Source organism: Phalacrocorax aristotelis, chromosome 9, assembly GCF_949628215.1.
Source record: "Phalacrocorax aristotelis chromosome 9, bGulAri2.1, whole genome shotgun sequence".
Taxonomy (NCBI): Eukaryota; Metazoa; Chordata; class Aves; order Suliformes; family Phalacrocoracidae; genus Phalacrocorax; species Phalacrocorax aristotelis.
This window is the reverse complement of record NC_134284.1, coordinates 1416138-1434088: the sequence shown is the minus strand read 5'-3', so window position 1 is coordinate 1434088 and position 17951 is coordinate 1416138. Positions and strand designations below refer to the sequence as shown.

The 17951-nt window shown below is 37.9% G+C and overlaps 1 protein-coding gene across 1 annotated transcript in view; it reads left to right on the top strand.

Moving 5' to 3' along the window:
- PALS1 (protein associated with LIN7 1, MAGUK p55 family member) overlaps nucleotides 1-17413 on the top strand; it is a 62349-nt gene extending 44936 nt beyond the window's left edge. The window contains exons 4-14 of the mRNA XM_075103148.1: nucleotides 558-635; nucleotides 1389-1535; nucleotides 2073-2234; nucleotides 5025-5102; nucleotides 6002-6185; nucleotides 7243-7314; nucleotides 7791-7862; nucleotides 8598-8765; nucleotides 9578-9780; nucleotides 12127-12237; nucleotides 14295-17413. Coding sequence (XP_074959249.1) covers nucleotides 558-635; nucleotides 1389-1535; nucleotides 2073-2234; nucleotides 5025-5102; nucleotides 6002-6185; nucleotides 7243-7314; nucleotides 7791-7862; nucleotides 8598-8765; nucleotides 9578-9780; nucleotides 12127-12237; nucleotides 14295-14471 — 1452 coding nt within the window. The 3' untranslated portion in view covers nucleotides 14472-17413. The remainder of the gene's footprint in view (nucleotides 1-557; nucleotides 636-1388; nucleotides 1536-2072; nucleotides 2235-5024; nucleotides 5103-6001; nucleotides 6186-7242; nucleotides 7315-7790; nucleotides 7863-8597; nucleotides 8766-9577; nucleotides 9781-12126; nucleotides 12238-14294) is intronic.
- The last annotated feature ends 538 nt before the right edge of the window (nucleotides 17414-17951 follow it).

Here is a 17951-nt window from a genome sequence, read left to right as displayed (position 1 = left end):
AGTTTTGCCTTGTATGCTGAGGCAGGGGCTCCAGGATGCATTGCAAAACCGGTCTTCGGATCTTCAGTCCTGCTGTTGGTGGCAATAGTTTGGGTGAAAATAAATCATCTCCTTTTGAGGAAAAGGCAGGCTAGTCATGTTAATGAGAAATTAGTTAATTTTAAAAGACCCAGCATATTCACATAGTAGACTTCATTGTGACTGATTTCACTACCATGTTCCTTTCCATAGTTTAAATTTTTTGTGTGCATCTCTGTGGTAGCTGAGCTCATTGCCAGTCTCTGGTATTGGTAGATCTGTGTGATGCATGGGATACCAGCTTAGACTTGGTAGATGATTACTGAGGCAGGATATGCTGGAGTAGTCCTGTGGTGTCACTGTATGTTTTCCTAATGTGTACCAGATTCAGTTTGATCAGTCAGTGTAACAATTATGTTGATATACTTTACTTTCAGTACAATGAATAATTGCAACTAGGGGTTTGTGCTTGAGTAGGGGAAGGAGGCTTGATAAATCACTGTGCAGATTAATAGTGTTACTACTTGATTTCTTTTTAGGTACAGAGTGTTTTGAAACCCAGTCACCATAAGGATGGGCAGGAGCTTAATGCTTTGCTCAGTGCCCCTCACATGCAGGTAAAACAAAATGGAACTTCTCATCTATGGGATGTATTTCTTGATGTTGTTTTCAGTATAACTTATTTCTTGCAGTTGTTTTGGGCTGACTGGACAAGGATGGATTTTATTTTACAGCTCTGCAAATCTCTTAATATTTTTCTAGGATGAGAAGTTTCCAATTTCCAGCAACTACTGGAAATTCCTAACCGAGTGTAGTGCATGATTGTGCACCGCCCTTGCTATATTCTACATGTATTAGAGAGTAATTTGCACATAAACAATGTAGCAGTAGATCAGTAGGGTCAGGGCAACAGATGAGCTGCTTTGCTTATCTATGTTTTTTTTTTTTTTCCTTTGACAGCCATTTCATGCTTACCCTAGGGAGCATAAAGGAAATTTTGTCCTGTGGTGGTGATGTAAATCCATGAGTAGTTTTCACTGCAGTAACTTCTTATGCCTTTATCCTCAGTCACATACATAGTAAATAAGTGTCTGGGTTTTTAGGAAGGAGAAGCTGCAAGTACAGTCACAGTTGTGTGTTCAAAGTTGCTTTTTTATTCTTTTCCAATCTGAAAGTTTTGGAAAGTATGTAGCAGTAGGTGCTTACATAGCTGTGATAAATTATCTTTATTTTATTGCTTGAGTCAGTTTGCAATATTCTGTAACCTGCAAAGACTATTCAAATTCAGAAAAGAGTTCGTTTAACTCTTATTTTGTGTACATATAAAGTGAGAAATTATCTGTAACTGAGCTGATTTTGTTTCACACTAGGCACTCTTACTGGCTCACGATAAGGTTGCAGAACAAGAAATGCAACCAGAGCCTGTGACAGATGAGAAGATTTATGAAAATGTTGGCATCTATGGAGGGGAGACAGTTAAAATAGTTCGCATTGAAAAAGCTCGGGACATTCCATTGGTAAGTACTGATACTCATTCAGTTATATATAAAGGAAGGAAGCTTTTTTGTCCTTTGGAGATTGATGTGAAAGTTTTGGAATTTGAAAGTAGAGGTGGTGTTTAACTTGGAAACACTTCCCTCCCTCCAAAATGAGAAATAGTCTCACAGATTATAAATTTGTGTGTATCTTCATATAGCAGTAGCTGCACTACTCTTGAAAAAAATATTTTCCATCCCGCTGAACCTGTACAACTTCTGTCAACTTGGGTTTGGACAGGGCTTCTTGACAGAAGTCATCGTCCCAAGTTTTGCTGCAGGGGAGCTTATGGCCTTGTGCCAACCATGTATTATTTTTGGTTTTCTTTTTAGCATCTCCCGCTTTCTATTTTGCATCTTTCAAATGGATGTTTCCTTAGGAAAATGTTTTTTTAAAAAATAATTATTCTTATGGTTGGAGCAATTTAATTCTTCAATCTTTAGTGCAGTTTAAAGACATGAAACCGGTGGCTTTGAGTTTCATATATAATAAATTTGGAATGTGTTGCTACTACACAGGGTGCTACTGTTCGCAATGAAATGGATTCTGTGATCATTAGTCGAATAGTGAAAGGAAGTGCTGCAGAGAAGAGTGGGCTGTTACACGAAGGGGACGAAGTTCTGGAGATTAATGGCATTGAAATTCGTGGAAAAGATGTTAATGAAGTTTTTGACTTGTTGGTGAGTTGTACACTTCTTGTTTGCCCTGCAAAAAAATACTAATTTCAACAGTCGGAACCTGTTGGCTCTACTTGTCATTTGTACTCCTATTTTGCATTAGTTTAAAAATATTTTCATTCTGATAGCTTGTGTTATATGTGGAGGGGAAAGTAATGATTTTTCATCTTTGGTTGAGTCTGCAATTAATAAATGTGTGGCTGTGTGATTGTGGTAGTGTCTGTATGGGATGGAGTGAATTTTCTTCGTAGAAGCTTGTGTGATGCTGTGTTTTAGGTTGGTTTTATACTGAAACAGTGCTGATAATGCACCAATGTTTTAACTGTTGCTGAACAGTGCCTGCACAGTGTCAAGGCCTTCTCTGTTTCTCCCTCTGTCCCCCGCATGCAAGCAGGCTGGGGGTGAGCAGGAGGTTGGGAGGGGGACACAGCTGGGATAGCTGACCCCAACTGACCACAGTGATATATCATGTCATATAACATCATGCTGAGCAATAAAAACCAGATGTTGAGTGATTGTGTTTGCATCACTTGCTGGGTTGGGGTTTTCTCCCTTCACTTATGAAACTGTCTTGCTGGGGAAGGGGAGTGAGGGAGGAGCTGGTGGGTGCTTATGCTGGCTAGACTTAACCCACCAGAAATTTTATCACATAGGACCTTTACATGACTAGACTTTTTACTATTTCCCTCCTGATAAACCCCCTTTTGTCTAGCCATTTACCAGCATAGACATTTTTCTGTTTGTTACAATTTTACCATTCATAACAAAATTATACATCAGTTCAAAAAGCAGCTAGTCAGAAAAACAGGCCAGAAATCCAGCAAGAACCAGTAAATGCAGAAGTATTCTCTCTGTCAAAGGTCCTGTGAGGTAGAATGTCAAAATCTGGGAATTACCAGTACTTTCTCTTGCCCAGTATTGTTCTTTTTTCATGCTTTTCCCTGGCACCAGCTGTTGATCAGTGTCCAAGACAGGATGCCTAGAACCTGACTATGAATCTTTGGTCTGATTACAGCAGGCAAGACCATTCTGTCAAAGAGAAAACACATGAAAATTACAAATTTTTTACAGGTTAACTTATAACTTTGATACAAAACATTGGAAATGCCCGCTAGCACTTATTTAGTACGGTCGTTGGGGGAAAAATGTGAAATATATTTAATAAATCTTTTTTTACTTAGTAGATCTATGCTCTATAGATAAATCAAAATCAAGACAAATACCTGCCTTCTGCTATAGGTTGCACTATTGCAGACTGTAGTTTTTAATGGATAGTTTCCACCTTTAGTTGGATTTTTTTTTTCTGAAATTTGCTGTTAAAATTTTTCAGCTAATGCATGGAATGAAGTCAAGTGGAGGGAAGCAGTAGCAGAAGTATGTGGGGGTTTTTCTAAGCCATTTAAAAGGCTCTTATTATTTGGAAAGCCTTCAATCTCCATGTGTTTTTTGGATTGGAGATACCTGACATTCTTCACGCTCTGTAATTGTCCCCAATGTATTTTTTAAGAGTCATATTTAGCTAAGTCCTGTGCTTCTGAAGAGAGTGTTTTGTAGATGCTTGACAGATAATTCAACTCTGGCAGTTTAGTTCTCTGCAGAGAGCTTGTTCTGCTCTTGAGCAGCTCCTGCAACCTAGAGTTACAGAATAAAAGATTTAAAACCACACCACACTAACATAAGAGCAAATTACTTGCTTAATTTTCTTTTTAAAAACATCACGTTTTTAAACGTATTTTTAAAATTATTAATTTAAAGTAATATTTTTAATTCTTTGTATGTTGTCTTCCGTATTTTGTAATATGGAAGTGAGGTTTTAAAATGCTTCAGTTCCCCCAAAATAAGCACAGGAGAAGGAAATTACTTTCCTTAGTTTTGCCTCACCACTTGCTACTCAAGTGATAATAAAATGTGCATGACTTTAGGCAAGACTATTCACACAATCACTGTGAAATTCTGTGCATTCCTTGTAGAACTATGCATGCTGACTGAAAACAGGATTCTCCTTTCCTGCAGTCTAATCATGTTATGCTCGGTTATGGTTACTTTATTTAAGCCTTAGGTCTGAATTTTTTGATACATGCATACACTTGGGTTTTTGGCAACATAAAATTGTGTTACGGCTCATTGAATGATGTATAGGAAGTGAGACACACGTGGACCTTGTCATGGGTTGGCACTTGCATTTTATCTAGGTATTTGCTATGTGTGCAGACACACGCTGTATGCAAGAGTATGCAAACAAATTAGAATTCTTTAAAGCCAGGACATTTATTATGTTCTACTTTGTTAGTAAGGTGATTGCAATATTTAATATTAAGTACTTTACAGATACGGGATTTGAGTGTGTTAGTTAATTTTTTAGACAGTGTTTTGTACGCTTTAATGGTAACAGCAATTTTAGAAGAATAATAATGTTTTATATTTTTTCTTCCCAGCATAGATCCACTGGTTCTGTTCAAAAACACCAACAAGAGAATATTATTCTCCATTTCTCCTAAGTCTCTCTACTTGACAGTATTGCAGCTGCTCCATTTCAAAGAGAAATAGTTTATGTACAATCAAGAATGCTAGGTTCTTAAAATCTGAATATCAACATTTGGCTTTCTAGACTGCCACTGAATTACTGTATCTGTACTATATCTTTTAAACCAGTTAAGGGGTAGATGATGTGCTATTAGGAACTGCCTTCTGTGGGAATTTTTGAAGCATTTTCTAAGATATGTTATTTATTAAAATTCTTAACCTTAAGCCATATTTTGATACTGTATATGAAGATTCTATTTTTCGCCTCAGGCTGACATGCATGGTACTCTGACCTTTGTATTGATTCCCAGTCAGCAGAGCAAGCCACCTCCTGCGAAGGAGACAGTTGTAAGTAGCTCTACATAAGTTCTTGAGCTTGGTGACACATACCTTGTTTTTCCAGTAATGCATAGAAAGTTCTTCTGTAGATCACTTATATTGTGGAACAAAACCAAAACTTAACAATTAAACTAATTTTTAAAATTACCAGACTAACACCTGAATTAACTTTTGGACATGATGGTGTTAAGCTGAAACTTAGTATGATTTTAACTCAGTTTCTTAAAATAATAAGAACTTATAAAAGTAGAACGGCCTGTGCTTCTGAAATTGTTTTGAAATTCTCAGTTTCTCTATTTTACATATATATATCAAAATTGGATTGATGGAACTTGCACATATGCTTTGGGAGGAAAAGTTTGTATACTGGAAACCTTGTTCATTATCTTTTCAGCTAATATACTTTACTTGAGAGAGCTTTAACAGTTTGAAGAAAGAATGCACAGATTTATATCATAGCCAAACAAAAACATTAATGGCTGGTGGCAAAAAAAATTTTACAAGTGAAACTTTACCTAAAGCCCAGCAAATGGGTTTCAATCTGTGTATTTATTAGGTATTTAAACAAAGCAGAATATCTCTGATACTTTTTGAATGCAAAGAACTTAAATAGTACCTCAGGGGTTTTTGTCTCCTAAAATGGTGAGGAAATTGCATAGACTTTAGAATTACAAGAGTTGAATTCAGGCCTTAATCTCCAACCTAGCACAACTGTGTGTCTTCCATTGTTAAGCTAAGTAATGATTCCATCCCAGTATCTCCTGTATGCCCCAGATAGTTTCCATTTTATAGGATCTTGGTGTTTTGATATATTGGAGCTCCACTGCAGTCATAGGAAGATGGGGTGTTATTCTTCAGAATTCAAAGGGGTTTTTTTTCCCTCTGTTTTTACATTTGATCTTCTACAGATACATGTGAAAGCGCATTTTGACTATGATCCCTCTGACGACCCTTACGTCCCGTGCCGAGAGTTAGGCCTATCTTTTCAGAAAGGAGATATACTCCATGTGATCAGCCAAGAAGATCCAAACTGGTGGCAGGCTTACAGAGATGGAGATGAAGATAATCAGCCATTGGCAGGCCTTATCCCTGGTAAATAAATCTCTAGAAAAAGCTTGACAGTTGTTCCCGTAGGCATAGGGGCAATATTTCAAAGACTCGTATACCCTTAAATATCCATTGCCTTAAATATCTGTGACTTTCAGCCTTTTGTAACAGAGCCGTAGTTATGTAATTCGCTTACTTAAAAGATTGACCTTGTAGGGGCATCTCCATGTATAGATGTTAAATGCAAAATAAAGCTACCACTTCCACTGCAGTTCATCTTTCAGGAGCTACTCTCTTCCTTTATTTCTCCACCTTGGGGACTCTGGATTCAGAGTTCCCTCTGCTGGCTGCAGCAGAAATATGGGCCTGCTTGTCCTCTAGTGAGCAGAGCGGCTGTTAGGTTTTTTACCATATCAAGTAGCTTATTTGAAAAATGGGGTGGTTTTTTGTGGTAACTTGTCTGGATGTTTTCACTTAGCAGCAAGCTTCAGTTACTTGTAACAGTTGTGCTTCCTTTCTAACTGTTGGGGGCCTCTGGGTAATAGGGTTTTCAGGCATTGAAGTCAGTATATAATTTTTGCATTGAAATATGTACTGCACTTTAGTCCATTAAAGATCTGCTGATCTGTTAAACAGAGTGAAGAAAAGTCTTTTCATATTCCATAGAATATCACACTTACTGTATAACATTTGAGTAAGTTGAGAGGAACACTGATTTAAATATAGGATAATTTTTTTTCAAGCTGAAGTTCAAATGATTTAGTAAAAATAGAACACGTTTAACACAAAAAAATTGAGAACCATATCATCATAGTGGAGAAATGTGGTCTTGCCAGTAGTTTCAATTTTCCAGGCAAAACTGTCCAGAATAGTACGAATGCTCTCTGCAAGTCTTTCCTGATTAATAAATTTTCAAAGCAATAAACAAGCTTCACAGCAATTTTAGTTTCTTTCTAAATTTCTCTTGTATGTCATATTCTGCTAGAACCTTCAGAGATGTAACAGCTTAGGGAAAAAATGAGCAAGTCATCATTACCAAAAAAGTCTGGAAATGGTTTCTGTGTTAACTGCTTTTTACTTCTTGTTTTTCAAATGCATTAAGGAAAAAGTTTTCAGCAACAAAGAGAAGCAATGAAGCAAACCATAGAAGAAGACAAGGAGCCAGAAAAATCAGGTTGGATATGTGCTTTCCAAGGTGGGGGTGGGGGGGAAGCGGTATCTAACTGTCATGAAGGTGCTAATTACTGATATCTGGAACCTTGTCCTTGTAAAGTTGTAGAAAATTCTTCCATTTTCTGTAATGCAAGTGGGACGATTCTTTGGAATTCTTCATGTTAAATACACGTCTGAGTTTAGCACTTTGTTGTATAAATCACATGGTTTTTCGTAACTGTGCAATGTAATTAGGATGATGTAGGGGAATTTAGAAAGCCCCTTTTTTCTTAAAGAATTTTATGTGCCATGAGTCAGTTGAAGTCCTTGGCACGCAACATTTGCTTAATACACCAAAGCGTTGTAATGAACTGAAGAATATTATGCCTTTTCAAAACTGGAGAATAAATTCTCCCCTTTAAAGATCCAGTTAGTGGGTGGCATAGGAAATTTTTTACTGTATGGGTATTTGATTGTGATGATTTTTATTTTGGTTAGGAAAACTCTGGTGCGCGAAGAAAAACAAAAAGAAACGGAAAAAGGTTTTATACAATGCCAATAAAAATGATGGTAAGCAATGTCTTTTGCACAGTGTGTGCACTTTGTAGAATCTTTTATAGTTGCTTCTAATAGCCTTGTGAAAAGAATGCTGAAATTCATGATATGATATTAGAAATACTGCCTGATGACATTCTGTTTTGGAGCAGTAGTATGGCTTGTAATAGCAGTTAGTGAAAGATGTAAAAGAAGTGGCAGAATCTGTAGTAATTTAGTGTCTTTATTAAAGACCAGTTGATAGAGGTAAAATTAAAAAGGCATTTTAGGCATAGAAGCACTCATAATTTTACAGTGATGAACCAATTTATTGTTGTTTTGTAATATCATCTCGCTCTGCATAATCAAGTTTAGTAAATGGAAACTTTCTCCCTGGAGAGTTTGTAGGTTATTTATACTATATTCTTAGAAAGGTACTTGGGGATTGGGATGATGATTTTTGTTGTTGTTGGGCATAAACTGTTATTCTTGTACTAAAACTTGTTCCTTGGCAAGAAAGTTGTTTCCTGAGTTTATGCTACTAATTACATCAGTAGTAAATGGAAACACATTTTTTTTCTCCAGAAGGGGTAAAAAGTGCCTCGTCTTACTGGGCAAGGCATGATCTTTGGGATTCTGTTGCTTTGGTGACTCGCAGTTAGATGCTGGGCAGAGAGTCAGGAGCCGCCTGAAACCTGATACTGCATGGCAGGCACTACATGCAACTAACAGTCAAGTATGTTGCAACTATTTTATTCTTCCTCTCTCGAGATTATGACAATGAGGAAATTTTGACCTACGAGGAAATGTCACTGTATCATCAGCCAGCAAATAGGAAACGGCCCATCATACTGATCGGCCCACAGAACTGCGGCCAAAATGAATTGCGGCAGCGACTGATGAATAATGAAGTGGATCGTTTCGCCTCTGCAGTTCCCCGTAAGTTCGATGGGCAGATAAAATTGTGTATTCTAAACATTGCAGTCAAATCCTCTTGTGTTGAAAATAGCAATTAGGAGTTTGTGGGTTTTGAGCAGGATATAGTCAGCTCTTGGATAAAGGACAAAAAAGGTACATCTTGTTGCAAAAAGTAGCTTTGGTAAGTCAATGCAAATCCAGTGTCCCGGCCCAGTGTTAGAGAGACATTATAAGACATGCATATATTTCAGTTCAAATAAAATTGGAGTTAGAGAAGTTTAAGGAAGAAATGGTACATTGATCAAAGAATTTTTAACCTACGTATCCTGCGTAAATTTAAATTTAGATGGCTTTAGTGCCTTCCCAAACCACTTTATAAATCAGTGGTTTTTACATTTTTAATGTCTAATGTACCCTAAATTAGGTTTACAAACAGCTTAACAATATAACTTGTGAACAACTGATAGCTGTTTTCACATCCAGAATGCAGCTGCACAGGTGAAACTATTCTTTTCCTTGTTGACTGGTTTGGGGTTTTTTTTTGTTGTTTGTTTGTTTGGTGTTTTGTTTTGGTTTTTGGTGTTTTGGTTTGGGTTTTTTTAATAGGTAATGTAAACAGGACCCCTAGATATAGGTTCAGCCTTTGGCAGCTTAATCTGTTCAGGGATATTTATTGCAGAAAATAAAATACTTGCATTTCTTGGATGTTTCAAATGCCTTTTTTTTTTTCCTTTTTCTTGGTTAGTAATGTATTTCCTAACAGAAATACTTATTTCTCCTCTTCAGTTCTACAGGTGTATCACTGTCCTGATTTTTGTTGCTCTTGTTTGTAGATACTACTCGGAGCAGGCGAGAGACTGAAGTGGCTGGCAGGGATTACCATTTCATTTCCCGACAGGCATTTGAGAGTGACATAGCTGCAGGGAAATTCATTGAATATGGAGAGTTTGAAAAGAATCTCTATGGTACTAGCATAGACTCCGTGCGGCAAGTAATCAACTCTGGCAAGATATGCCTTTTAAATCTTCATACTCAGGTACGGCAAAGCTGTTGCCTGTCATATTTTAATTGTAGAAGGTAGTGTGGAAATCTAAAGAGCTATATTTGGTTTATATAATATGGGTGTGCTTTCAAGGTCCATTCTTCTGTTTATTTCAAGTTTTCTTTCAGTAGTGTTCAGTTAACTCTATTTCGTGTGTTACGAATACAGCCTTCTTGTTCCTTGTTTGGAAGTGCACACATCTTTATCTCTGCTAAAGGTAGTAGGGCCCTTGGTTTCCAGATACTTAAAGCTGGTGAGAATTATCTGAATTGAAAAATTAATTAAAATAAGATTTGTGTCTCTCAGTCTTCCAGTCACTGTGTGAGCGCTGAGGTTTTTGAAGATGGAGAGGAAGTTGTTTGTGATTATACTTGGAAACTGCATTTTGGGACTGTTTATGCAGCTCTGTAACAGACAGGATTAAAGTACATCACATCAACAATATTGAAAAGCTCTTTAGCTGTGACCTTTTGTTTGTGGAGAAAGAACAGACAAACTATGCATGCAGACCTCAACCTAGAAATCGAGTCAAACATGGGAAGAGGCAGAGTCCTGGAACACAGCCCATCTCTAATACATGTGATATGAGGTCCACTGCTGTTACAGCTGCTGCAAAGGAAGCACCTAAAACTCAGACATGTCAGTAAAGTCTGGTAGTATTGAAGCTATAATTAGCCATCACCAGTTGGGACCGTGTGATACTTCAGACTAGCTCATGGGTGTCACAAAGCATGTAGTAAGTTGAAAATTCATAACTTCAAAAGTTGATCTAATTCTGTGGTTATAAAAAGATTTCTCAGAGACAAGTTGTTTGTCCTGAGACACACAGAAGGAACCTTTTGGAAAAATCAAACTACAGTTTGGTTCTTTTTATTTCCCATCTCTTAACATAAATTTACCTACCAAAAGTAATGTGCCAAGCCTACAGTAGTAGTGCATCTGATACCTTGTATTTTAATCTTCAAAACAGAAGAGGTTAACATGTAGTATTTAAAGTAAACAGTAGTATTTAAAGATTCTTCTCTCTTAAAAGCTGATACTATTCACAGAATCACAGGGGTTGGAAGGGACCTCTGGAGATCATCTTGTCCAACTGCCCTGCTTGAGCAGGGACACCTAGAGCAGGGGGCACAGGAACGCATCCAGGCGGGTTTTGAATGTCTCCAGGGAAAGAGACTCCACAACCTCCCTGTGCAGCCTGTGCCCCTGCTCTGGCACCCGCACAGAGCAGTGTGACATATTCTCATATTGGAGAGAATATGAGAATTCTGTCCAATATGAGAACATTGGAGAACACCCCAATATGTTCTCATATTGAGGTGGAACTTCCTGTGTTTCAACTTGTGCCCATTGTCCCTTATCCTGTCTTTGGGCACCACTGAAAAGAGTCTAGTCCCATTGTCCTGACACCCACCCTTTAGATATTTATAGGTATTGATGAAATCCCCCCTCAGTCTTCTCTTCTCCAGGCTGAACAAACCCAAGTCTCTCAGCCTCTCCTCATAAGGAAGATGCTCCTGTCCCCTGATCATCTTGGTAGCTCTCTGCTGGACTTGCTCAAGCAGTTCCACATCCTTCTTAAACTGGGGGGCCCAGAACCGAACACAGCACTCCAAATGTGGTCTCACTAGGGCAGAGCAGAGAGGGAGGATAACCTCCCTCGACCTTCTGGCCGCACTCCTTTTTATGCAGCCCAGGATAGTGTTGGCCTTCTCCGCCACAAGGACACATTGCTGGCTCATGGTGAGCTTGTTGTCCACCAGCACTCCCAGGTCCTTCTCAGCAGAGCCGCTCTCCAGCAGGTCACCCGCAGCCTGTACTGGTGCCTGGGGTTGTTCCTCCCCAGGTGCAGGAACTTGCACTTGCTCTTGCTGAATTTCATCAGGATACCCTCGGCCCAGCTCTCCAGCCTGTCCAGGTCTCTTTGGATGGCAGCAGAGCCTTCTGGTGTATCAGCCACTCCTCCCATTCCTTAACATTGTGAGGAAAATGCAATGTAGGTGACAGCTGTCTTTGATTCTGTTTCTTTGTTCTTTTTGCTTTTGGATACCAAAAGATATGTTCCTTCATGGACATTATGTAGAATATTCTTGAACAGAAGTAAATGTTTGGGTTCCATGAAGCTGAAAAATGTTGGAATATCAGTTTTGTAGGAAATGGTGACTGAACTCATGAGTGGTGATTATAATACTGTAAGGGTTAATTATACTGATGTTAATATATTGTACAATTGTCATTGTGTTTGAAGAGTATATTATCAATTATAGCATGTAAATAATGCATTTAGTGCCCTTTTCATGTGTGGAACTATTAAATATTTCATAAATCATATTTCTGCAGTCACTGAAGACACTACGTAATTCTGACTTGAAGCCATATATAATATTTGTTGCACCACCTTCACAAGAGAGATTACGTGCTTTATTGGCCAAAGAAGGGAAAAACCCAAAGGTAATATCTAACAATTCTTCTGAGACCACGCTGCTTTTTATTTCAGATCTAGAATGCTTTTGGTAAACCAATTCGTAAACTCTCTGTTTGGAATAGGGAGGTGGTACTGACAATGCATGGGAAGTGGTGTAGTTGAGATCTGTGTGCTCCAGGTGCGTAGGCAGACCATACTAAAGGAAGGGCTCGGGATGCTTTCGCCTACAGAATGTGAGAGGCATGCGGTAAGGGAATCCACTGCTAATTCAGTAATCCTGGGGCACAATGTTTCAGTTGTGGTCCCAGCATTTGGGTACAAAAATACAACTCTTCATTTCTAAACTGTGGAAAACCCAACTTTTGTCTTCAGGTAAACCGGAGAGTAATTCTAGGGAGCAAATGATTGTTGATCCAGTAGGATTAGTTTTCATGTTTCAACCAGAGTCATGTCGCTATCTCAGCTTACCCAGATCGTTTAGTTGATGAGAAGTTAGTACTGCAGAATGGAATTGAAACACATAGATTAAACCAGGATGTCTGAAAGCTCGGAAAAGGTCCTTACTAGCTTATGAGATACCAAGTGCTTATTGCTAGGATAGTGAAATCTGTTGATCTTCACCTTTTTAAGTGAAATCTACGCTACGGTGGTTGGTGGCAGCACTTTGCCACCATAGTATCTTCAAAGTACGAAATGAACATTATGCAGTTCATATCGAGGAAAAACAGTCTTACCAGCATAACTCAAGGGGACTCCTAATACGGCTGTTGGTCAGGAATTGTACCTCACTGTGTTCTATTGCTAGGTGGTTTTGCTGTCCTTGTTTGGTGCAACGGTGATGTATTGCCTGGATGTAAGATCTAAAAGTCTATTAAAGTCCAAGTATTAAAACAGAGGGCTTTTTCTTATTATTTTTCCTTTTTTTATTTGCCTGAGTCCAATAAAATTGTCATCTCTAAATGGGCATGTTTTCTTCTTCAGTTATGCAATGAATGAAACTTTATCATATGTATGTACTGCGTTTTTTTGTTGTTGTGGGTTTTTTTTCAGTAGTCAAAGAATCTATTTCCAATACAAATGAATACACTGTTATTGGCATTAAACTATGCCTGTTTTCTTCCTGATTAATTGTATTGGAGTTGTATTTATTTTAGTTGGGTAAACCTAGTGTGTTAAACCCCTTCCCCTGATAAAGAAAAGGGTATTTCTTGCATGTATGCCTGTATGTGGCTTTGACTTTAAGTATATATAACACCTAGAAAAAAAATCTTGGAGGCCTGAAGTGCCCTTTGAAAATATCCTCTTTAGAAAATATCTCAAAAATTATGCCTGAGTATTCCTTTATATACTACAAAAATAAGCTGCAGAAGAGAAAAACCAACACACTTTTAGAATCCAAGTGTAAAAAAAATTCTGAAGTAAACCAAACCATTTCTGCTTCTCCTTTTGCATCATTTATCTCTATCTGCAATATTCTTGCTTTTGACATAGTCCCTTCCAGCTCCCAAATCATGTTTTCCATTTTTTTGCAGTGTCACTTTTGCTATGGTGATTCAATCAACTTAAACGTATAGTTCTCCCTGTGGTTCTCATTGCTGTTTGTTGGTGAAAATATTTCAAAGATAGCTGTTGCCTTTGGCTGTTTGGTGTTTGTAGTGGTACATCTTCAGAGGAATGTTGTCTTGTTCTGCACCACTCAAACTCTTTCTCACACTCTCTCTGCCACCTCCAGTCTTTTTCAGAAGGGTAATGGACTTAGCAACCTAACTTGTCAGAAACTTAAGAGCCTCAGTAAGATGAATGTCATAAAATGAGCAGTGCTAGATCTTCTTCTCTTACTTCACTCTGGGACAGTTACTTACTGATTCACTATTTACAGCCAATCAAAGGATTGTCTTGAGTGCCCTTAGCTTTCAAATATGTATCATGGTGCAGTATTATTGTGAACTCTTCAATAGCTGGTAGCAATAACATGAAAATTTGTGTAAAAGACTTTTCTGAGTCGAGTTGTTACCTTTCCCTACTCTGTGGTTGTGGGGGAGAGGCTTACACGCATACATTAATTGTCTGGTTTTGATTGCAGCCGGAAGAGCTGAGAGAAATCATAGAGAAGACAAGGGAGATGGAACAGAACAATGGCCACTACTTTGATACAGCAATTGTGAATTCTGATCTTGATAAGGCATATCAGGAGTTACTTCGATTAATAAACAAACTTGACACAGAACCCCAGTGGGTGCCCTCTACCTGGCTACGATGAGAGAGCAGTTCCAAGGGACAAATGGACTTCAGTCAGTAATCTTTCCAAGGAGATTATGTGTAGGTCTGCCCAATTCTAGTATAAATGTGTGTGAGCTCTGGAGCTCAGTGGCTGCATCCTTTGCCAGTGAAATAGCCTATTAGTGAAAAAAAATTACGCTAATCAGCTTGTGAGCCAATTTAACAGATCTAAAGGTTGTCCAATTTTTCTTTCTCTGTAGTCTAGAAATGGAAGCCTTGCCAGTACTAAATTCTAAAGCTTTAGATAGATTTTTCTAGCAACTATGTTTATACATAAATCCAACTTTTAAAATCTAGAATCACCCCTAAGAAATCAAAGATTTTAAGTGTGTGTGTGTATGTATAGTCCATGCTGTCACATAGTTATAAATACGAATATTATTTAACACTTAACTTAATGACTTTGTGGGAGATTATGGTAGTTCAGGAGCATAATTCTACAGAACATTGGGCAGAGAAGTAATCTACACATCAAAAATGTAAATGTTAATATTAATGAGAAATGTCTCCTATTCATAAAATACACATAATGAAGAGGCTGCTTTGGTCGAGCTGCTCTGGGAGGCTTGAGTTAATATTTTAATTTTCAAACATTCCACTTTCTAATAGCACTGCAATTGCAAAATGTGTATAATGTAAATATTTCAATCCTTGTCGTTTTAGTCAGACTTTTTAAATCAGATTTGACTGCACATTAATTTTAGGTCCGATCAAAGGTGACTATTATATTGAACTTTTAGATGTGATATTTTTATGGAATTTTCTTTAAAACATATTGACTGATTGGAGCCGCAGTTTTCCACAGATCTGCAGCGATATTTAGAAAGGCAGAGGTTAATTTTTGTGAAAAATATATAGTTATAAGACATGCTGCTTAAAAGTCAGCTTAAGTTCTCACATTTTATACGGAATATCAACTAATATAGACTGATGTGTTGAACATTGGAAAATAGTGGGGGTTTTTAATCTCTGCAAATGGTTCATCTTGTGGCTGTTGGTCAAATGGATAACTAACTGGAATTAAAATAGCTGAATGTAGCTACTGTGTTATGAGTATTGTAATTCACTAGTGAACATATTGTCCTGCATTTGCTCAGTACTGCAGTGAAAGTATGTGTAAAACACTGGTAACTGGCTGAGAAGTCACAAGAAAGGGGAATATTTGTAATGGTTAAAACAAAAAACTTGAAACAAGTGACCAAAAGGCAAGGTCTGGCTGTATCCTAGTGTGTTCTGCAAAGCAGATTGGAAGATATCTGCATCCTCAAATGATTCTGACCTATGAAGGTTTAATTACTAAGGCTATGCATCTGCAGTAGGGCTGTTCTATCACTGAAGCTAACTGAATAGTAGTATCTTGGCTGTTTAGGTTTGGGGTAGCACAAAGAACCTTGACTGTGAATATATCTTAATTTTAGCTATAGTGTTTCTTTGTTCCTACAGGTAAAACACTGGAGTTATGTCAATGTGTAGTTCACTCTCCTGTCTGATGTTGAAAAAATAGTTGATTTTTTCCATTCTGTCTTGCATATATTCTTTCTTCAAATGTTAATGGAACAAATTCACACTGCAGGTAGAGAGCTCAAAGTATACAGCAGATGTAAAGAAATCGTCAGATAACTATCCTAGTTACTGAACTAACTTTCAGTACATTTTTGTACTGAAAAATGGAAGTATAGAGTGCATTCCTGACTTGCTAGAAAGCAAAATTATTTGCGGGTTTAATTAGTATTTAGGGCTGAAAAGCAATTAAGCAATTAGTGGGGATAAGTAATGACCCTTCAGAAAGAAAAGGGGTTGCAAACTTCAATATCTTTAGTTCAATTCAGTGCTAGAAATAATAACGTGCTAGCTGTTGGCCCAAGGGCTGAATATGCAAAATAATGGCTTTTTGTCTCACATTGCAGGCATGCTCTCAGTTTGATCCATAGTTATGACAACAACAATGTTCGGGTTTATTGGATAGTCAGTTTCATAGGTGACAAAATATTGTATTGATTCTACCCTTTTTTAAGAAAGATGGTTGTAGATATATTACTTTTTGGTATTGACTGTTTCGTAGTTGGACAAGAAGGTGGAAAGCTGTAAAGTATGTTCGTTAAGGGTAACCTAGCTCAGCTACGTAGGTACTGTCCAAATTCTTGCAGTCACCATCAGTTCAAGATGGTTGCTGAACCCCCTTAGGTATCATAGGCAGTGTTGGTCACAGTAAATCATGCCATTAATGTGTTTGATGTTCGTCTCACCAGTTTTTCTGAAATGGTGTACAGAAGCTGTTCTTATACAAATAAGCTTTTGAATGTAGACTTAAAGAATGTTGCTTGAAGTTCAGCTCTACTCTCTTAATTCCCAAGGCACACAGTACTCCCTGACATCTGTGTAGAGAGGTGCTATGGTAGTTCATAACCAATGTTAGCTTTGTCTCCTGCCAAAATGAAAGGCTTGAGCAGCACTGAGAAATGTACCTGGCGCTCCATCTGCTGCTCATCTGGTCCTGGAACTACCGTGTGTAAGAAGTTATTCTGCCTTCTTTCATGAAGAATGTGTGTTAATTTCCTTGAGAGTAAAAGAGACTATACAAACTTCACTGGTGAAACTCTTCAACCTTATCACAGGCTTTGTACTGAGCTGTATCAGTCTGAAATGAGGGTATCTGCATTTTTACCAGTCCAGATTTAATTAATGTTCAGTGAATTGCATAAAAGAATTTTTGAATGTAATTATATGTGACTTTTTAAGATATAAGATAGGGGGTTTCATGCCTTAAATAATTAAGGTAATTTTACTGAGACCTGTGGTTAGCCCCACGTTGTACTTTTATACATGTATCTGCACTCTGTATTTTGAGACCACATGAACTGCACACTAATGTAAAAATGTAAAATATTTCTAGATTTTAAATAAATCACTGTACAATTTTAATTCTTGTAGTGGATCTTGGGAGTCTTTTTTTCTGCCATTTTGCTGAATGTGTGAAAGATGCTCTGAGCCATCCATGCCCTAGAGGATGTTCTCTGTTCCTTCTGACACTGTGCATCAAGCGGGAGAGGTGACACATGTCCTCAGACCTACACTTCCTCTCTTTCAAGCTGGACCTGTTTCTTCTAGCAGACTATGGACTTATTATTCAGCTGTGCTGCCTTCAGCTTCAAAAGAGGAAAGAAAATGGCCTTGTGCTTCATACAATGATAAAATTACTTTTTAAAAGTGTTAATAGAAATCAATTTCCTTGCGTTTAACTACAGATGGAGGGTAAGTGCTGGATCATGTTTAAAACAAGGTGATTATCTGTAAGAGACTAGTAGTACTAGAGACAACGTACTAGTATTACTGCTATGGCATGTGTTCAGTGTGCTGATTGCAAACCAGTGTCTGCAGGAAAACAGCCCTTCAAACTGAGCAGCACTCAGTGACAGCCTGCTTATCAGCCACTCTCCTAGGCTCCCCTGGTCAGCAAAGG